The sequence below is a fragment of the Oncorhynchus nerka genome, linkage group LG4, assembly GCF_034236695.1.
Source record: "Oncorhynchus nerka isolate Pitt River linkage group LG4, Oner_Uvic_2.0, whole genome shotgun sequence".
Taxonomy (NCBI): Eukaryota; Metazoa; Chordata; class Actinopteri; order Salmoniformes; family Salmonidae; genus Oncorhynchus; species Oncorhynchus nerka.
The window spans coordinates 40,019,411-40,037,538 of record NC_088399.1 but is presented as its reverse complement, the minus strand read 5'-3'; the positions used below and the strand labels follow the sequence as shown (position 1 = coordinate 40,037,538).

The 18,128-nt window shown below is 42.9% G+C and overlaps 1 protein-coding gene across 3 annotated transcripts in view; it reads left to right on the top strand.

Annotated features, from left to right (window-relative positions):
• gnaz (guanine nucleotide binding protein (G protein), alpha z polypeptide) overlaps positions 1-10,955 on the top strand; it is a 42,047-nt gene extending 31,092 nt beyond the window's left edge. For all 3 annotated transcript variants that reach the window (XM_029653452.2, XM_029653445.2, XM_029653436.2), the window contains one exon: positions 8,930-10,955. In XM_029653452.2, coding sequence (XP_029509312.1) covers positions 8,930-9,274 — 345 coding nt within the window. In that variant the 3' untranslated portion in view covers positions 9,275-10,955. The remainder of the gene's footprint in view (positions 1-8,929) is intronic.
• Positions 10,956-18,128: the final 7,173 nt, after the last annotated feature.

Genomic DNA, 18,128 nt, shown 5'->3' with positions numbered 1-18,128 from the left:
AGTGCCCCAATCAGCGTTATATGAAGTATTCTGTTTATAGAAACATTTGTTTCTGGTGCAAACTAAGTTCTGGTATATTTCAAGCCTTCAAGCACATACTATGTTAGAAATGGCAAAAACAGCTCTAGAAGTATTAGTGTCTGACTCAATGTAGTATTATGTCTCAATGTGTCTCTTAAATCCTCGGAGGAAGATGAGAATGCATCTGAAGACAGGGAGACAGGCAGGGAGTCAGAGAGGGAATCAGAGAGGCATGGAGGGAGAGAGGGAATCAGAGAGGCAGGGATTCAGAGAAGGAATCAGAGAGGCCGGGAGTCAGAGATGGAATCAGAGAGGTATGGAGTCAGAGAAGGAATCAGAGAGGCATGGAGTCAGAGAAGGAATCAGAGAGGCATGGAGTCAGAGAGGGAATCAGAGAGTCATGGAGTCAGAGAAGGAATCAGAGAGGCATGGAGTCAGAGAAGGAATCAGAGAGGCATGGAGTCAGAGAAGGAATCAGAGACGCATGGAGTCAGAGAGGGAATCAGAGAGGCATGGAGTTGGAGAAGGAATCAGAGAGGCATGGAGTCAGAGAAGGAATCAGAGAGGCATGGAGTCAGAGAAGGAATCAGAGAGGCATGGAGTCAGAGAGGGAATCAGAGAGGCATGGAGTAAGAGAGGGAATAAGAGAGGCAGGGAGTCAGAGAGGGAATCAGAGAGGCAGGGAGGGAGACATGGAGAAAGGGGCTGTGGTGAGCCTCTGAATTAGATTTCTCAATGAGCTCTCAACTTGATGCCACTCAGTCTCAAATGGAGTTCTCTCTCTCCTCTCTCTCTCGACTCTCATGCATGACAACAGAAAGGGGGGGGATCAGAGAGGGCCTGAATAATTGAGTCTTAAACATTAATATATTTTAGGTACTCTTTTTTTGTGTGTATCCTTGATGGACTGTCTGAGACAGATTTGTGTCAGTATGTTTTATGGTTTAGGTTTTACTTTCAAAGAGTAGGCTATTTTATACAACAAACCGGACTGATTAGGTGAGAGATAGGGAAAGGGAAGGACACAAAGGAGCAAGATAAAGCTTCCTAGAGAGTGTAGCAGAACTGGGAGAAGAGTGCTGAGGTTTTTACACTGAGAAAAAGCTCTGGATCTACAATTACTTAATTAATGGAGATCGTATGGCCCTATAGTACAACCTCCATAACTCACTAACCACAGTCATCATTCAGCCATGCTCTATAACAAAATGGACTCAGTTGCAATGGTGGCCTTAAACTTAAACTCTTAAATCTGTTTTAACATGCGCAATTGGCTGTTAAATGTAAAATGTAAAAAAATACAGGAGTCTAGGGGAACACATGATGACCTCAGATTATGATATACTAACATGGAATAGAAGGCTGAATGACATCACCACCTGAGAAACCAGCAGGAAATGAATGGGCAGAATCAAGAGTACTGTAACCATAGAACTAGGAAAAGAGACTCGGCTCTCTCTTATTCCATCATATGGAGTGTAGTACTGGATCACTGGTAGGACATGCTACACAGGGTTTTTAGAGAGGATGGCTGTCTTTGTGAGGAAAAATTAAAGTCTTGCAATTCTTTCCCCACCCACCCATTCCCTGATGCATTTTTCCTGTCCCATCCCTGTCTTCATAATGAATTGGTTGCCATGGCTTCAGTTGCCTAGTAACAGACCAGTCAAATGCTCCTAATAATCCTGGGCTGTTGACAGTGAGCTGTGACTTAGGGAGGGTGTGTGTGCGCGTGCATCCACATGTGTGTGTTCTGCCTGCGTGCGTGCGTGTACTGTAAGCGAATAAATGTTCATATGCGGTAGTGTGTACTGTGTGTGTGTGAGGAGAAAACAAAGTACAAGTGATTTCTGGTTGGAGTGGTGTACAGTGGACATACATTTCACAGAGCTGCTACAGTGACATGTGATTGCACTCTAAGCCCCATAGACATAGTAGAGGTGTTAAATTAAAGTGTCCCGTGACTCCAGAGGATCCAAAATAGGACCACGGGTTCTACACTTCTAAAATCTCCTAACAAGCGTAAGCATACTTTCTCACGCTGTTAATATGAAAGTCATAATTGACAAAGTTAAGCTAATAGAATTTCATGTTAATGAATGGGGAATTGTGTCTAATTGGAAACTGGGTTTCACAGCAGATAGGATGACAGAGTAGAACCATTCTTGGGTTAGCTACTGAAACACTCACCAACTATGAGGTGTTTAAACAGAATTTAACATCAGAATTTAAGATCTCAATAATGCTCGTGGCAACGAGCAGGTGTCCACATACTTTTGGTCATGCACTGTATGTTATGCATTCTAGCTAGGTGTTAGGGTTAAGGGGTTAGGGTTAAGTCTTTGAGTTAGGTTAAGGGTTAAAGTTAGGGTTAGGGAAGGGTTAGCTAACATGTTAAGTGGTTGCAAAGTAGCTAAAAAGTAGTAAGTAGTTGAAAAATGGCTAATTAGCAAAAATGCTAAAGTTTTCCGTGATGAGATTCGAACTCGCAACATTTAGGTTGCTAGACATTTGCGTTATATGACCACCCATCCACCCCGACCAACCACTGCCTTAACTAACCACATGCCTTATGTTACCATACCAGACATAACACATCATACTAATTTGGGTGTCCTGAATTTACATTTGCTATGTTAAGTCTAGTCTATGAGACCAGGCTGCTGTGAGAGTAAAGCATAAATCATAGTCCACAGACACTGAGACGCGACAGTCCGGCGTCCCATTGTGACATAGCACTCAGACCATCGAATGTGCATCTTGCAGTAAACCAACCTCGACTCTGGAACGCGTACTCTATTAATTTGAATGTGTTGGCAGTTGGAGAAATTGCTTGAGCTGCGCTGAGAATTCGAAAAGTTTGAAAGCCAACGGTGCAATATTCTAGACCCTGGTGTGTGTAGGCATACACGTTTTGGACTATGATAGACACTTTCGACTTTAGGGTCCTTGAGGAATGTATACATTGTAAATCACAATTGTTATGGTATGGGGGTGTATTGGGGAAATCCATCACAGTAAAATGTTGAATCCATTCAAATTAATCATGGAAGCTTCTTGAATTGAATTTATCCTGGAATGAAATGTTGTTTATAGGCTGCACATTTAATTGAATCTTGCAGAGCCCAGAGATTGAAGGAGGCTGCAGTGAGCAGCAGCACAGCGTACAGACACAGAGAGAGGAGAGAGGGGTGGGGTGGAGTAACAAGCACTAAGACAGCTACAGAGCATCGGGTGAAAAAATGTGAGGTAATGCCAGCTCAAAATATTCAGGTAGCATTACAAAGCAGGGAGAGAGCGATACCTTGATTAAAATAAACATGTAGTGTGTATAGAGATACCTACTTTTGAGGCTCTGGCAATTATAATGAAAAATAATCATGGAAAACGTTGTGTATGATATTCTTGAGGCAATTGTGTTATTTGTGTCCCATGCCTTAATGTACAGTGGATATACAGTACCAATCAAAAGTTTGGACACACCTACTCATGCAAGGGTTTTTCTTTATAAAGGGTGGCTACTTTGAAGAATCTAAAATCTATTCTGATTTGTTTAACACTTTTTTGGTTACTACATGATTCCATGTGTTATTTTGTTATTTGTATTTTTATCATATGTGTTTTTTCCACATGTGTTATTTCATAGTTTAGATGTCTTCACTATTATTCTACAATGTAGAAAATAGTTTTAAAAAATAAACAAAAATATAAATTCAACATGTAAAGTGTTGGTCCCATGTTCCATGAGCTGAAATAAAAGATCCCAGACAGTTTCCATACGCACAAAAAGCGTATTTCTCTCATTGTTTACATCCCTGTTTTTGAGCATTTCTCCTTTGACAAGATAATCCATCCACCTGACAGGCCTGGCATATCAAGGAGTTGATTAAATGGCATGATCCTTACACAGGTGCACCTTGTGCTGGGAACAATAAAAGGCCATTCTAAAATGTGCAGTTTTGTCACACAACACAATGCCACAGATGTCTCAAGTTTTTAGGGAATCCATGGATTAGGGCCTAATGAATTTATTTCAATTGATTGATTTCCGAACTGTAACTCAGTAAAATCATGGAAATTGTTGCTTGTTGAGTTTATATGTTTCTTCAGTATATAAGGTAGTGCCATTCGAATCGAACCTTAATTGAATTATGTAGGGGTGGCTCCTCACTCACTCCAGAGATTTGTATTTACTTGAAACAAAGCATTAACACAGGATTGAACCTCCTCATTAATACTTCATCTTAATTAAGGCCTGTGTGTCTAGAGTGCTCAGGGAGAGGGGGGGCTCTGCCGGTTGGCCACGGGGTGGGATGGTGAGGGGGGCTCTGCCCATAGGCCACGGGGAGGGATGGTGTGTTCAGGGTCTAGGGGAGGGGGAGCTTCCTGCTGTGTGCTGCTACCCTAGTATCTACTCCTCTTTCCCCTCTTCCCTCCTCTCTCCCTCTGTAACTCTAACGATGATGGAGTGAACAGGTAAGGAGTGTAGAGAGTCCCAAAGCACAGTGGGTGGGCTGCTGCCTTCCTCTCCATGCAGCAGGGTTCTGGTGTAGACACCCTGAGAACAAATGGAGGGAGCCTCTGGCTCTGACCTTATTTAGTGTACACTGCTTAGGGTCCTAAGCTCAGTCCCTAAGGATGCCTACTTATGCCAGAGAAAAGAGGCTTGCGTCTCGCGCCACAGCACCGGATCCATAACAAGTCTGTATATTCATATGATTGGTTCCTAGAACTTATATAGCACATAGAATTTACAGTATACAAATGAGTTAATTTGCCTAGTCCCTTGTTTAACATTGCAAAACACTACATATTGTACGCAACAACAAATAAGTGTGGATGGTTTATAGTTCAAGTAAATGAGACAACAGTGACTTTATAACTTACAACCCTCTTGTTGTTAAACTATGTTTAATTGCACTTGCCCACCTATTGCTCTCTCTCCTCCTATCGCTCTCTCTTTCTCTCTCTCCTTCAATCTCTCTCTGAGCATATCTTGTGATTTGCTCAGAGCACCATGATGTTTTGTGTAACCTTTTAAACAGCCATCCAGTCTTCAAACTGAACTCCTCACTCAGTCACAAGCTACTGGATTCACACCACATGCCTGCAGCCTCCCATATCTCTCTCTCTTACACACACACACACACACTTGCAGTATGTCTAGTATTAATCATTTTAGTACCGGGGACTTTTCATGGAATATGAAATCTATCAGGCCACAGATTTTTGTTAATCTCATAGATATTGTACATCTTGGGAAAAGCCTCATGCTTGACAGAGCTCTACTTGCTGCATCTGTACTGATGTCAGTCAGACATTTGGCTTCACCAAATGCCCAGCACTCCCCTGTGCTCAAACTATGATTCACTGCATGACCAACAACTGTTTCCTTGTTCTTCTTTGATATATAACAACTCCTCTCCCCAGTAATATATGAATATATATTTCAGTATGACAGTGATTTAGGGAGCTGTTAACTTTTTACACGCATGGGAATTGGCCTACTGTATATGGATAGGGCTAAATTGAAATGTTTCTTACAGAAGAAATATGAAAAGCATATGCATAACCATGGTAGCAATTGAAAGGGAACAGTTTGGAGATTATGGGGAAATTATTAGACCAAAGGTCAGGACACAACAGTTGACCTGACACAAGACTGATTGTGTACAGGTTTGGATAGATTTTAGCCATGTTTTCAATTTAAATGTAAAAGTACAATAATCTGTGCAGCTTCTCAAGTCCATGGGCTTTGCATTCCAGTATATTGTAGCTCTAACAGAGAAGGCCGATTTTACTGTGTTGAAAAGGGACAACACAATCCCCTCTAGTTACTGCTTGTTATCCTGGAGGGGCTTTCCTTGAGCATGATATACCGGCATAGGGGTGGAGGGGCAAGACCATGCAGGATCTTAAAGACAAGGCTTGCATCTACATTCTGCTTAAAGCTATCCAGACTAAATAAATTATGTTTGTAAATGATATGACAATGGTGGTAACTGTTTGGTTTGTTATCAAAAATCTTAAGTGTTTGTTTGTAGAGTGATTCAATTGGTTTCAGGATAGTAACTCCTGCTTGTGACCAGCATGTGAGGCAACATCTCAGATGTGAGATATATAGCATGCATATATAGTTTGGCGGCCTCCAGAGGAAGGAAAGGTCTTGACCGTGTTAACCACCTTCATAAAACTTCATAAAAATTACAAGGGTTTGAGTGAGAAGACTTACTGAGGTCTCCAAGTGGCCACACTCCTCTCCAAAGTGTGCACAGTCCCTGAGTCATTTCAATGCACTTGTATGACACAAAGAAGAATCTTCAACTATAAGGTGCTTTTTTGAGCTCTCCTAACTGTGCCTCTGAGGAACTAGAGCAAGCACACTTGTAATTGTTTTGTTTGGAACACAGACCTGTATCCCTACCATCACACAATTACTGTTGTTGTTTACACAATCCAAAAACGGCCCAATATTAATTAGCAATCTGGGTCAGGTGAGCATAATTTGAAAGCTTGTTCTACTGCCAACATGACTAGCTACATTCTAAAATACGATGTTATAGTGTTAGGCTTTCACAAGGCAATTCAGAGAAACGGAACGTAATTGTGATGCGCATAGAAAGGAGTCATGAGTGCATTCAGGTGCACGTTCTGAGAGAAATTTTCTTCAAAACAGACAAACATAGGCTCATTGTGTTCAGAACAACCCAGGCTATGACACCATTTCATGTTGTAACTGTATATCAAACAAAGTGATCATAAACATTGACACTGTATATGACATTAGTTTCATGATATGGAAATGTCAAGTGCACATTTGGACTCATGGGTGTTTGGCTTGCTTGTATGACTGCGATCTGGACTCAGGGGTAGCCATAACATAGTAAACGAAAATCCAGGACACTCAAATTAGTATGATATGTTACGTTTGTTATGGTATGTATTAATTTGTGGATGTCTATCATCCATTTGGTATGATATGTTACAAATTCCAATTCGTATGATAGAGTATGTTACGAATTGCAATTCGTACAGTATTTACGAATTTACAATACGCAAATGATATGCTACGAATTCCAATTTATTGTGGCTAAAGTTAGCTAGATGGCTAACGTTAACATTAGCTAGGCTAGGGGTTAGGGTTGGGGGTAAGGTTAGGGTTGAGTTTAGGAGTTAGGTTAAAGGGAAGGGTTAGCTAACATGCTAAGTAGTTGAAGGTAGCTAAAAAGGTGTAAGTAGTTGTAAGGTTACAAAAAAAAAAAATGCTGAAGCTCTCTGTAATGAGATTGAAACACGCAACCTTTGGGTTGTTAGACGTTCATGTTTTTCTTCTTAAGTTAAATTCTGTCTTATGTAGCCATACCAAACATAACATATAATACTAGTGTCCCGGATATTTGTTTATGTCTAATCTGAGACTAGCCTGTTGTATGACATCAAAGCAGTAGTTATTATAATCTTTAACGTCTCATTAATTTACAGCATTTCCCTCACTCAGATGACAAAAATGTCCAAAAGTTGCTCAATTAGCGGGAGTGATGGGGCAACTTGTCTCGTGTGGTGCTCATGTTCAGAACAGCTGTCAGACAAAATCATACAGCGCTGTGAAGTGCAGAGCATGAGCTCTGACGTAATTTATAGCATTTTACTGTACAGCCACTGCATTCCAATTTAGGCGATTATCAGGGCCCAAATCTGCCATTTTCAACACGTATATGGGTACAAGTGTAAAGGTCTACGGTCCTCTTTGGTTTTTCATTTTGTATTTCATGTGTTTTAGAGGTTTGAAACACAAACCTTCACAACAAATTGCATTTTTGGGAGCATGTGATCTTGACAGTTATGACTGTGGCCCTCATGGCTACACATTTGAACAGAACTGGCTCCCATTCATGAATTTGGAAAACATCCTAGGAGGAAAATAACATTTATCCTAGGGGTTTGGCTAATACACAGCTGACATCTCCGAGGCAGCACAAACAAATGGGCCTTGGTCTGGTAGCAGAAAACTAAGAACCACAAGATTGTATATTGCTTAATTTAATATGCCTCCAAAAACACAATCTTGCAATCATAGAAAGAAAACAGGCAGTGAAGTTGTGTTTTGGGCAAAGCCAATGTCAGGCAGGCTATGCTTTTGCTCCCATGGCTAAAGCTCAAAAGTAGAGTAAATATGTCATCCCTGGGATGGGCTTAAGAGATGTACTTAACCTATCAAGTTTATTCTGTCGCTTAGTCCATCTGTACACACTGAGAATTGTTCCTCTTCATGGTTATGTTCAGTGTAAAATACCATGGAAATTCCCTGAAACGTATTTCAAATCAACGGTATTACATTTCATACTCATTTCACCCATTTGTCTTGCGTCAGAGAGGGCAAGGCTATCTGTACATCTGTACATCTGTACATCATCTGACCTCAAAAACAAGAGTTTGATGTGTTTTTTAACTGTGCACAGTTCCAGTAACTCATTTAGTGCTCATCATGTGGGCAGTAACAGTTCTCTACTCATGCTAAGCTTGAAGTGAGAGAAGACCTGCTCTGTTTGTTTCCGGGTTGAGAGTTCAAGTGTAGGTCTTTGACCGAGTCTCCAGCCCATGTTTACACAACATATGAACCACACCTTTGGCTGCTCGAGTGGAGTTTTTTAATCTACACTACAGGGTCAAATTGTGTTCTCATTTTCTATTCGTTTTTTGGAAACATATTTTATTTTTTGGAAGATTTAGCAGTTACAGCAAATCATACTCACAATCACTAAAAATGACTAATTAAACATCATCTTCAGCTTTAGCCCAACGTCAGACTCTTTCTCTTACATGTCAATAGGGTGTGTCTCACGTGAGGGAACAACACTTTTCTCATGATTGCCTCTTCTCTCTCCCTTTCCATCCCTCCTCTCTACAGAGTCGTATGGCAGAGAGCCTGCGTCTGTTTGACTCCATCTGCAACAACAACTGGTTCACCAACACCTCACTCATCCTCTTCCTCAACAAGAAGGACCTGTTGGCCGAGAAGATCAAGCGCATCCCTCTGACTGTGTGCTTCGCCGACTACAGAGGTCAGAACACCTACGAGGAAGCGGCAGTCTACGTGCAGCGGCAGTTCGAGGACCTCAACCGCAACAAGGAGACCAAGGAGATTTACTCGCACTTCACCTGCGCCACAGACACCAGCAACATCCAGTTTGTGTTCGACGCCGTCACGGACGTGATCATCCAGAACAATCTCAAGTACATTGGGCTGTGCTAGGACTGGGGATAGGGTGGGGAGGGGAGAGAGGGCTGCATGGCAGCAGTAGACCCATTCGCTACCAGGCCCGTTACACACAAAGCCTGTCTGTCAGTCTCTTTGAGGAAGTGTAGGAAAGAGAGAACCTGCAAGGTGGAGCAAGGGGGTTGGGATTGTCAGGGACGGCTATAGGATCAACTGATCTGCTTGAAATATTAGAGTTGAGGGTCAAAGGTCAAGATGGGATTTACCCAAGGTCAGCATAAATGTGTTTGCACTGAATATATGAGTATGTAGAGACACACACACACACACACACACATGCTTATGTTTGCTCACACACAAGGACTTGGGATCAACTGTCAAGCACTTGTTTGGCGTGGAAACAATGGAAACTGAAGACAACCCCTACCCTCTGCCTGCCAAACCTGGTATTGAGCAGGAGTTTTTGACTGGCAGTTTCAGAGTTACGTTTGTCATTTTAGGTTGTTTGATTTGCCTCAGTCAATTAATGCTGCTTTGCGAAAATCAATAAATTCCTGTGGATTTTCCCCTAAAAAGCTGGACAGCGGGTTTACCTGGCAAGGTATAGGGAGATGGTGAGTCACAGGTGTCCTGGGAAAATAGTTGGAGGACATGACTTATGTCACAGGGTTTCTATCCAAAGGAGAAAACTGCCACAGTTGAAAGCTGAAGTAAAGGGTATTTTCTACACACACTGTATCTCATTTCTTGAGGGCTAAATGGCTCTTTAAGGTTATCTGTTGTCCCTCTTCATTTTGTTTTCTGTTTTTTTTTGTTTAAAAAAAATGTACGTTTGTCAAACCTGCCCCTTAGAGCAGGTCTCTGACCTGCCAGGAGAGTGTTACACTCCATAGAGTGGATGGTGTTCTCTAAGATCATTCCAGTTTCCAGCAACAAAGACATCAAAAACAGTGCCAATTTTAGTGTAAATAAAAACAGATCCCATCAATAAATGTTGGTTTTATTGACAGAAACATTAAAACATGCATGATTTTGTTAATTGGGATATTGATCATTTTTTATTTTGGATTTGTTTTCTGTTATTTTAGGTTTAACTAATATATTCCCTAAAATATATATACAAGTCAAACACTGTGTACGATTGTACAGCTGTTGTCTAAGAGGAATTTAATGAAAAGAGTACTATAAATTGAGATTATGATGAAGATGGTGACGAGCTCATTACAAACCCAGCATGAGATGATAGAGTGGGTCAGGGGGGGGTTAAAGGGAAAAAAGTTTGAAGACTGCAAAAAATATGAATGCGAAAAAACAAACGCTTCAGTTTAATCCTCCTTGCGCTATCTACATGGTAATTGTTATACAGTGGGTATGATGTGTAAATATACTGTAAGGTTCACTCTGTTAAAACAATAAATAAAAGGTTGAGCTGGAATACTGTAAGTGAGAGAGAGAGAATGTGAGAGTGAGAGAAAGAGAGAATGTGTGTGAGAGAGAGAGAGAATGTGAAAGAGAGAGAGAGAGAATGTGAGAGAGAGAGAATGTGAGAGAGAGAGAAAGCCCTGCTCTACTTCTCTCCTCCAACCCTCACCTTTTCAGCGAAGAGGAAACAACTCAGCTAAGGGCTTCAGGCTTGACTTTACAGGATGTTCACTTCAACAAAAAACAACCAATTTAGCCAAACAATAAAAATAATAAATAAAATGAATTATGCAAATTCTGGTTGTGCAGAGAATGTGTTTTTTGGGTGGTGGTCATGGGTAGGATGGGAGTACAGGGAAATGCAGTACACACTACTATGTTTCAGATCTTTATGAGAACAGGCTCCACACCATGCTGATGAAGCACTGGTATTATGTTTTGCTGTCTCGTATGCCTTTAATTCTAATCTAACACCACACCCGCCAACAAAACAATTATTTTCTCATTTTTGAGTGGGACATGCTGTTCCTAAGCCATCTCTCTCTCTCTCTCTCTCCTAAATCACAATTAAAAGAGCCTGTTCTTATCTGAGCTACCATGCTACACTACAAGGGAGGGACAAATAACTAACACACAATTAGAGTAGGCAATTAAGTTACGAGTAAATTGTTGCAGCAGAGATTTGACAGGGTGGCAGAGGTGGTTGGGATAGCCACAAATTCAACTCAGAGCACAAACCTTGATTGACCCCCTTCCTACTGCTAATGGTTCCACGGGTCATTGTTTGGCCAGCCACAACGCCTGCTTCTTATGGCTGGTTTACAGTCTGTCTATCGACATGTCTGTAGACAATTGTCGAAGCGACATCATGAACATTCCATTGTCTTCCGACATCAAACTTGTCATTGTTATTATGAAAGGCCAGTTTAACGACACGTCTGTAGACAATTACAATGCGATAAGTGTAGCTGGTCAAAACAACATTTCATTTATACTCTGGTGGAATGTCTGTAGATTGTCGCTGTGACTGTCAGTTTCCTTGTAGCACTGACATGAAAAAAGTCTCTGCGACTGTCGCAACGTCCATTGTTGTGGTTACCGGACTGCCACAGTCCTAAAATTATCAGATAGAATGAGCTACTTTTATTTCGTCACACTGTGGCCGTAAGGGATTTTCTGTAAACTCGCCATTACCTTGCAAATAATAATTTACATTTTTAAGTCATTTAGCAGACGCTCTTATCCAGAGCGACTTACAAATTGGTGCGTTCACCTTATGACATCCAGTGGAACTGCCACTTTACAATAGTGCATCTAAATCTTTTAAGGGGGGTGGAAGGATTACTTTATCCTATCCTAGGTATTCATTAAAGAGGTGGGGTTTCAGGTGTCTCCGGAAGGTGGTGATTGACTCCGCTGTCCTGGCGTCGTGAGGGAGTTTGTTCCACCATTGGGGGGCCAGAGCAGCGAACAGTTTTGACTGGGCTGAGCGGGAACTGTACTTCCTCAGTGGTAGGGAGGCGAGCAGGCCAGAGGTGGATGAACGCAGTGCCCTTGTTTGGGTGTAGGGCCTGATCAGAGCCTGGAGGTACTGAGGTGCCGTTCCCCTCACAGCTCCGTAGGCAAGCACCATGGTCTTGTAGAGGATGCGAGCTTCAACTGGAAGCCAGTGGAGAGAGCGGAGGAGCGGAGTGACGTGAGAGAACTTGGGAAGGTTGAACACCAGACGGGCTGCGGCGTTCTGGATGAGCTGTAGGGGTTTAATGGCACAGGCAGGGAGCCCAGCCAACAGCGAGTTGCAGTAATCCAGACGGGAGATGACAAGTGCCTGGATTAGGACCTGCGCCGCTTCCTGTGTGAGGCAGGGTCGTACTCTGCGGATGTTGTAGAGCATGAACCTACAGGAACGGGCCACCGCCTTGATGTTATTTGAGAACGACAGGGTGTTGTCCAGGATCACGCCAAGGTTCTTAGCGCTCTGGGAGGAGGACACAATGGAGTTGTCAACCGTGATGGCGAGATCATGGAACGGGCAGTCCTTCCCGGGAGGAAGAGCAGCTCCGTCTTGCCGAGGTTCAGCTTGAGGTGATGATCCGTCATCCACACTGATATGTCTGCCAGACATGCAGAGATGCGATTCGCCACCTGGTCGTCAGAAGGGGGAAAGGAGAAGATTAATTGTGTGTCGTCTGCATAGCAATGATAGGAGAGACCATGTGAGGTTATGACAGAGCCAAGTGACTTGGTGTATAGCGAGAATAGGAGAGGGCCTAGAACAGAGCCCTGGGGGACATCAGTGGTGAGAGCACGTGGTGAGGAGACAGATTCTCGCCACGCCACCTGGTAGGAGCGACCTGTCAGGTAGGACGCAATCCAAGCGTGGGCCGCGCCGGAGATGCCCAACTCGGAGAGGGTGGAGAGGAGGATCTGATGGTTCACAGTATCGAAGGCAGCCGATAGGTCTAGAAGGATGAGAGCAGAGGAGAGAGAGTTAGCTTTAGCAGTGCGGAGCGCCTCCGTGATACAGAGAAGAGCAGTCTCAGTTGAATGACTAGTCTTGAAACCTGACTGATTTGGATCAAGAAGGTCATTCTGAGAGAGATAGCGGGAGAGCTGGCCAAGGACGGCACGTTCAAGAGTTTTGGAGAGAAAAGAAAGAAGGGATACTGGTCTGTAGTTGTTGACATCGGAGGGATCGAGTGTAGGTTTTTTCAGAAGGGGTGCAACTCTCGCTCTCTTGAAGACGGAAGGGACGTAGCCAGCGGTCAGGGATGAGTTGATGAGCGAGGTGAGGTAAGGGAGAAGGTCTCCGGAAATGGTCTGGAGAAGAGAGGAGGGGATAGGGTCAAGCGGGCAGGTTGTTGGGCGGCCGGCCGTCACAAGACGCGAGATTTCATCTGGAGAGAGAGGGGAGAAAGAGGTCAGAGCACAGGGTAGGGCAGTGTGAGCAGAACCAGCGGTGTCGTTTGACTTAGCAAACGAGGATCGGATGTCGTCGACCTTCTTTTCAAAATGGTTGACGAAGTCATCTGCAGAGAGGGGAGGAGGGGGGATTCAGGAGGGAGGAGAAGGTGGCAAAGAGCTTCCTAGGGTTAGAGGCAGATGCTTGGAATTTAGAGTGGTAGAAAGTGGCTTTAGCAGCAGAGACCGAAGAGGAAAATGTAGAGAGGAGGGAGTGAAAGGATGCCAGGTCCGCAGGGAGGCGAGTTTTCCTCCATTTCCGCTCGGCTGCCCGGAGCCCTGTTCTGTGAGCTCGCAATGAGTCGTCGAGCCACGGAGCGGGAGGGGAGGACCGAGCCGGCCTGGAGGATAGGGGACATAGAGAGTCAAAGGATGCAGAAAGGGAGGAGAGGAGGGTTGAGGAGGCAGAATCAGGAGATAGGTTGGAGAAGGTTTGAGCAGAGGGAAGAGATGATAGGATGGAAGAGGAGAGAGTAGCGGGGGAGAGAGAGCAAAGGTTGGTTGACCGAGTTTTGATTGACCGAGTCACTGGTGCCTCCTGCTTTAATTTTTGCTTGTAAGCAGGAATCAGGAGGATAGAATTATGGTCAGATTTGCCAAATGGAAGGCGAGGGAGAACTTTGTATGTGTCTCTGTGTGTGGAGTAAAGGTGGTCTAGAGTTTTTCCCCTCTGGTTGCAAATTTAACATGCTGATAGAAATTTGGTAAGACCGATTTAAGTTTCACTGCATTAAAGTCCCCCGGCCACTAGGAGTGCCGCTTCTGGGTGAGCGTTTTCCTGTTTGCTTTTGGAGGAATACAGCTCATTGAGTGTGGTCTTAGTGCCATCATCAGTCTGTGGTAGTATTTAGACAGCTACGAAAAATACAGATGAAAACTCTCTAGGTAGATAGTGTGGTCTACAGCTTATCATGAGATACTTTACCTCAGGCGGGCAAAACCTTAAGACTTCCTTAGATATCGTGCACCAGCTATTGTTTACATAAAGGCATAGTCCGCCACCCCTTGTCTTACCAGACGCCGCTGTTGTATCCTGCCGATACAGTGTATCAACATACAGCTGGCTGATTATAATGTCGTCGTTCAGCCACGACTCCGTGAAGCATAAGATTTTACAGTTTTTAATGTCCCATTGGTAGTTTAACCTTCCCCGTAGGTCATCAATTTTATTTTCCAATGATTGCACGTTAAGCTAGAAGAGCGGAAGGCAGGGGGGGGGGGTTTATTCGATCGCCTACGAATTCTCAGAAAGCAGCCCGACCTCCGTCCTCTTTTTCTCCGACATCTCTTCACGCAAATGACGGGGATTTGTGCCTGTTCCCGGGAAAGCAGTACGGCATTCACGTTGGACTCGTTAAAGTTTTTAAAAAATCTTCTGCCAGTTCGTGTTGAGTAATCGCTGTCCAGGAGTTATTTTTGGTCATAAGAGACGGTAGCAGAAACATTATGTCCAAAATAAGTTTAAAAACAAGTTAGAAACAATGCAAAAAAACGAACATAAAAAAACAATCGATTAGGAACACATAAAACGTCAGCCATCTTCTCCGGCGCCGTCACTGATTGCAACAACAATAAGACAACAATAAGAAATAAAAAAAGATATGAATACAATAAATGGCTCAGTTGAACAGAATAAATATTTTAGCATAAGTATAATACAGGAAGGAACAATTTATAGTATTTACACGTGTATTGGGGAAGGGGGGGATGGGGACCAGTGGGGGCCAGTGATCAATGGGGGCCAGTGATCAATATAATAAGAGTCTGGTAGCAGCAGTTGTGATGTGTGTGTAGCATGAATGTATATGTGTGTGTGTGTATATGTCTGTGTCGGTGTGTGCATGTGTGAGTGCATGTGTGCTCCGGGTGCGTAGAATCAGAGCAGTTGGTCAGTCCAGTTCAAGTGTTCCACCATCTGATGGCTTGTAGATAGAAACTGCCTCGGAGCCTGTTGGCATCACACCTCATTCTCCGATAACGTCTGCCCGACGGTAAGGGAGTGAACAGCTCGTGGCTGGGGTGTGTAGGGTCTTTGATAATGCTGCGTGCCTTCCCCAGGCACCCGTTTCGAGTAGATGTCCTGGATGGGTGGGAGCACGATATATATCCATCCCTAATTTCTACATCTCAAATTATGCTGATTGAGCTATGCAGCTCTGAGGGAGAGGATGCTCAGTCTGACCCTCAGCAGATGACCAGAAATTACTATTCCAGACTGGGGACTGGACAGGACAGTGGCTGTAAGAATCTGATTCCTTCATCTCAACCCTGCACATGGTTTTAACCTTGTTGAGATCAAAGCCTCATCTATAGAGAGAGAGTCTCCATCAATACTCCTATTTTGTGAGTATGGTTATGGAGGAATAGTAATAGTGGCCATTTGTTTGAGTTTTAGATGTTTCTACAACTTGATTGGAGTCCACCTGTGGTAAATTCAATTGATTGGACATGATTTGGAAAGGCACAACCTGTCTATTTAAGGTTCCACAATTGACAGTGGATGTCAGAGTTTTAAAAAAAGACAGTGGATGTCAGTGTCGAAGGCACAGATCTGGGGAAGGGTAACAAAACATTTATGCAGCATTGAAGGTCCCCAAGAACAAAGTGGTCTCCATCATTCTTAAATGTAAGAAGTTTTGAAGAAGCTTCCTAGAGCGGGCCACCCGGCCAAACTGAGCAATCAGGTGAGAAGGGCCTTGGTCAGGGAGGTGACCAAGAACCCGATGGCCCAGCCAAAGCCCAGACATGAACCCATTCTAACAGCTCTGGAGAGACCTGATAATAGCTGTGCAGCAACGCTCCCCAACCAACCAGACAGAGTTTGAGTGGATCTGCAGAGAAGAATTGTAGAAACTCCCCAAATACAGATGTGCCAAGCTTGTAGCATCATATCGAAAAAGACTCAAGGTTGCAATCACTGCCAAAGGTTATTCAACAAAGTACTGATAAAGGGTCTGAATACTTACGTAAATGTTATGTTTCAGTTTTCTATTTTGTATAAATGAGCAAAAATGTCTAAAAACCCATTTTTGCTTGTTATGGGGTATTGTGTGTAGATTGAGGAGAAGTAAAAAAGATTTACATTTTTTTTGTATAAGGCTGTAACGTAACAAAATGTGGAGAAAGTGAAGGGGTCTGAATACTTTCCGAATGCACTTTTTATTTCAGGATGTGTATATTCCTTGGTAGCAGGTAGCCTAGTGGTTAAGTACGTTGGGCCAATAACCAAAACATTGCTGGTTCAAATCCCCAAGATGACTAGTTGAAAATCTGTTGATATGCCGTTGAGCCAGGCACTTAACCCCAATTGTTCCTGTTAGTTGCTCTGGATAAGAGTGTCTGCTAAATGACTAAAATGTAACCCAGAAAATATTCTGAATTTATTTACACATCACAGTTTTGAAAACATAGCTTGCCCCCCAAAAAGTGGTCTCTTGGTACAACTTACTATTGGATAAGTTAAGCTGCCTACAAATGTATGTATTGAATGAAATATTACCACAACCTTTTTTAAAGCATGTGTATCTTTATTTCCCAAACACAATTGAATACTATCACAATAGCTTTTTTTTGTCTTTTAAGCATTTTAAACATATTTAACACCTAACAACGACTTTGTACTATTTTGTACACTTTTAACATAGGCTAGGCCCTGTTGTTATCTCATATCCCAGCAACAAGTCTGAGAAGAAAACACTTCAATTTGATCAACTTGCTATTGGCTCAACCATTGGCTCAACTTACACAAAGGCAAACATTTTGACTATATTAGCCCACACAACTACAAGGATGCACTTTCATTCTAGGTTCAGGACCTCATATTGAAGCTTAAACAGACCAACACAAAACATTTATTTGACTTGGTGGATTTTTTTTTTTTTTTTTTTCCCCACCTTGACTTGCTTACCACTTTTTCCATGTGGTTTCTTCCTTCACAGACTCCATGAAATGACGGCCTCTTCCTAAACATTTGGTCAAATTACAAATTTTCGGTATGGTTTCCTAGAAACAAGGGTGGCTCAACTTACCCCACTCTCTCCTACAGAAAACATTTGAGTTACTGGATGATAGGAGAGGTGGTTATGGGTATATAATTGAAAGTGTATGGAGAACAAACAGACAGGACCGTCAATGTTCAATATTATCCATCCATCAAGGAAATATATATATTTTTTAAACTCAATATGTCTTACAGTAGATCCCATTGCAAAGGCAAGAACTACTGTGGTATCCACAGCAGACTGACCATCTATAGTATGAATGTTCACAATGTTGTTGGTGGGCAAAGTGGAAACAATGCGGAACAAACCGAGCAGCCACACATGGAAACACGTTTTGCACTCACAAATGGTTAGGAATTATAACATTTGAGAGTCTAGAGCAATGTTTCTGGAGCATGCTTTGTGTTTTTCCACTAGAAATGCTCTTAAGGCATCTACTGGTGTTGAAAAGCAAATGGCTTCATATCTTTTATATGCTTTGTATCTTGTTGTTGGAACTCCATGGG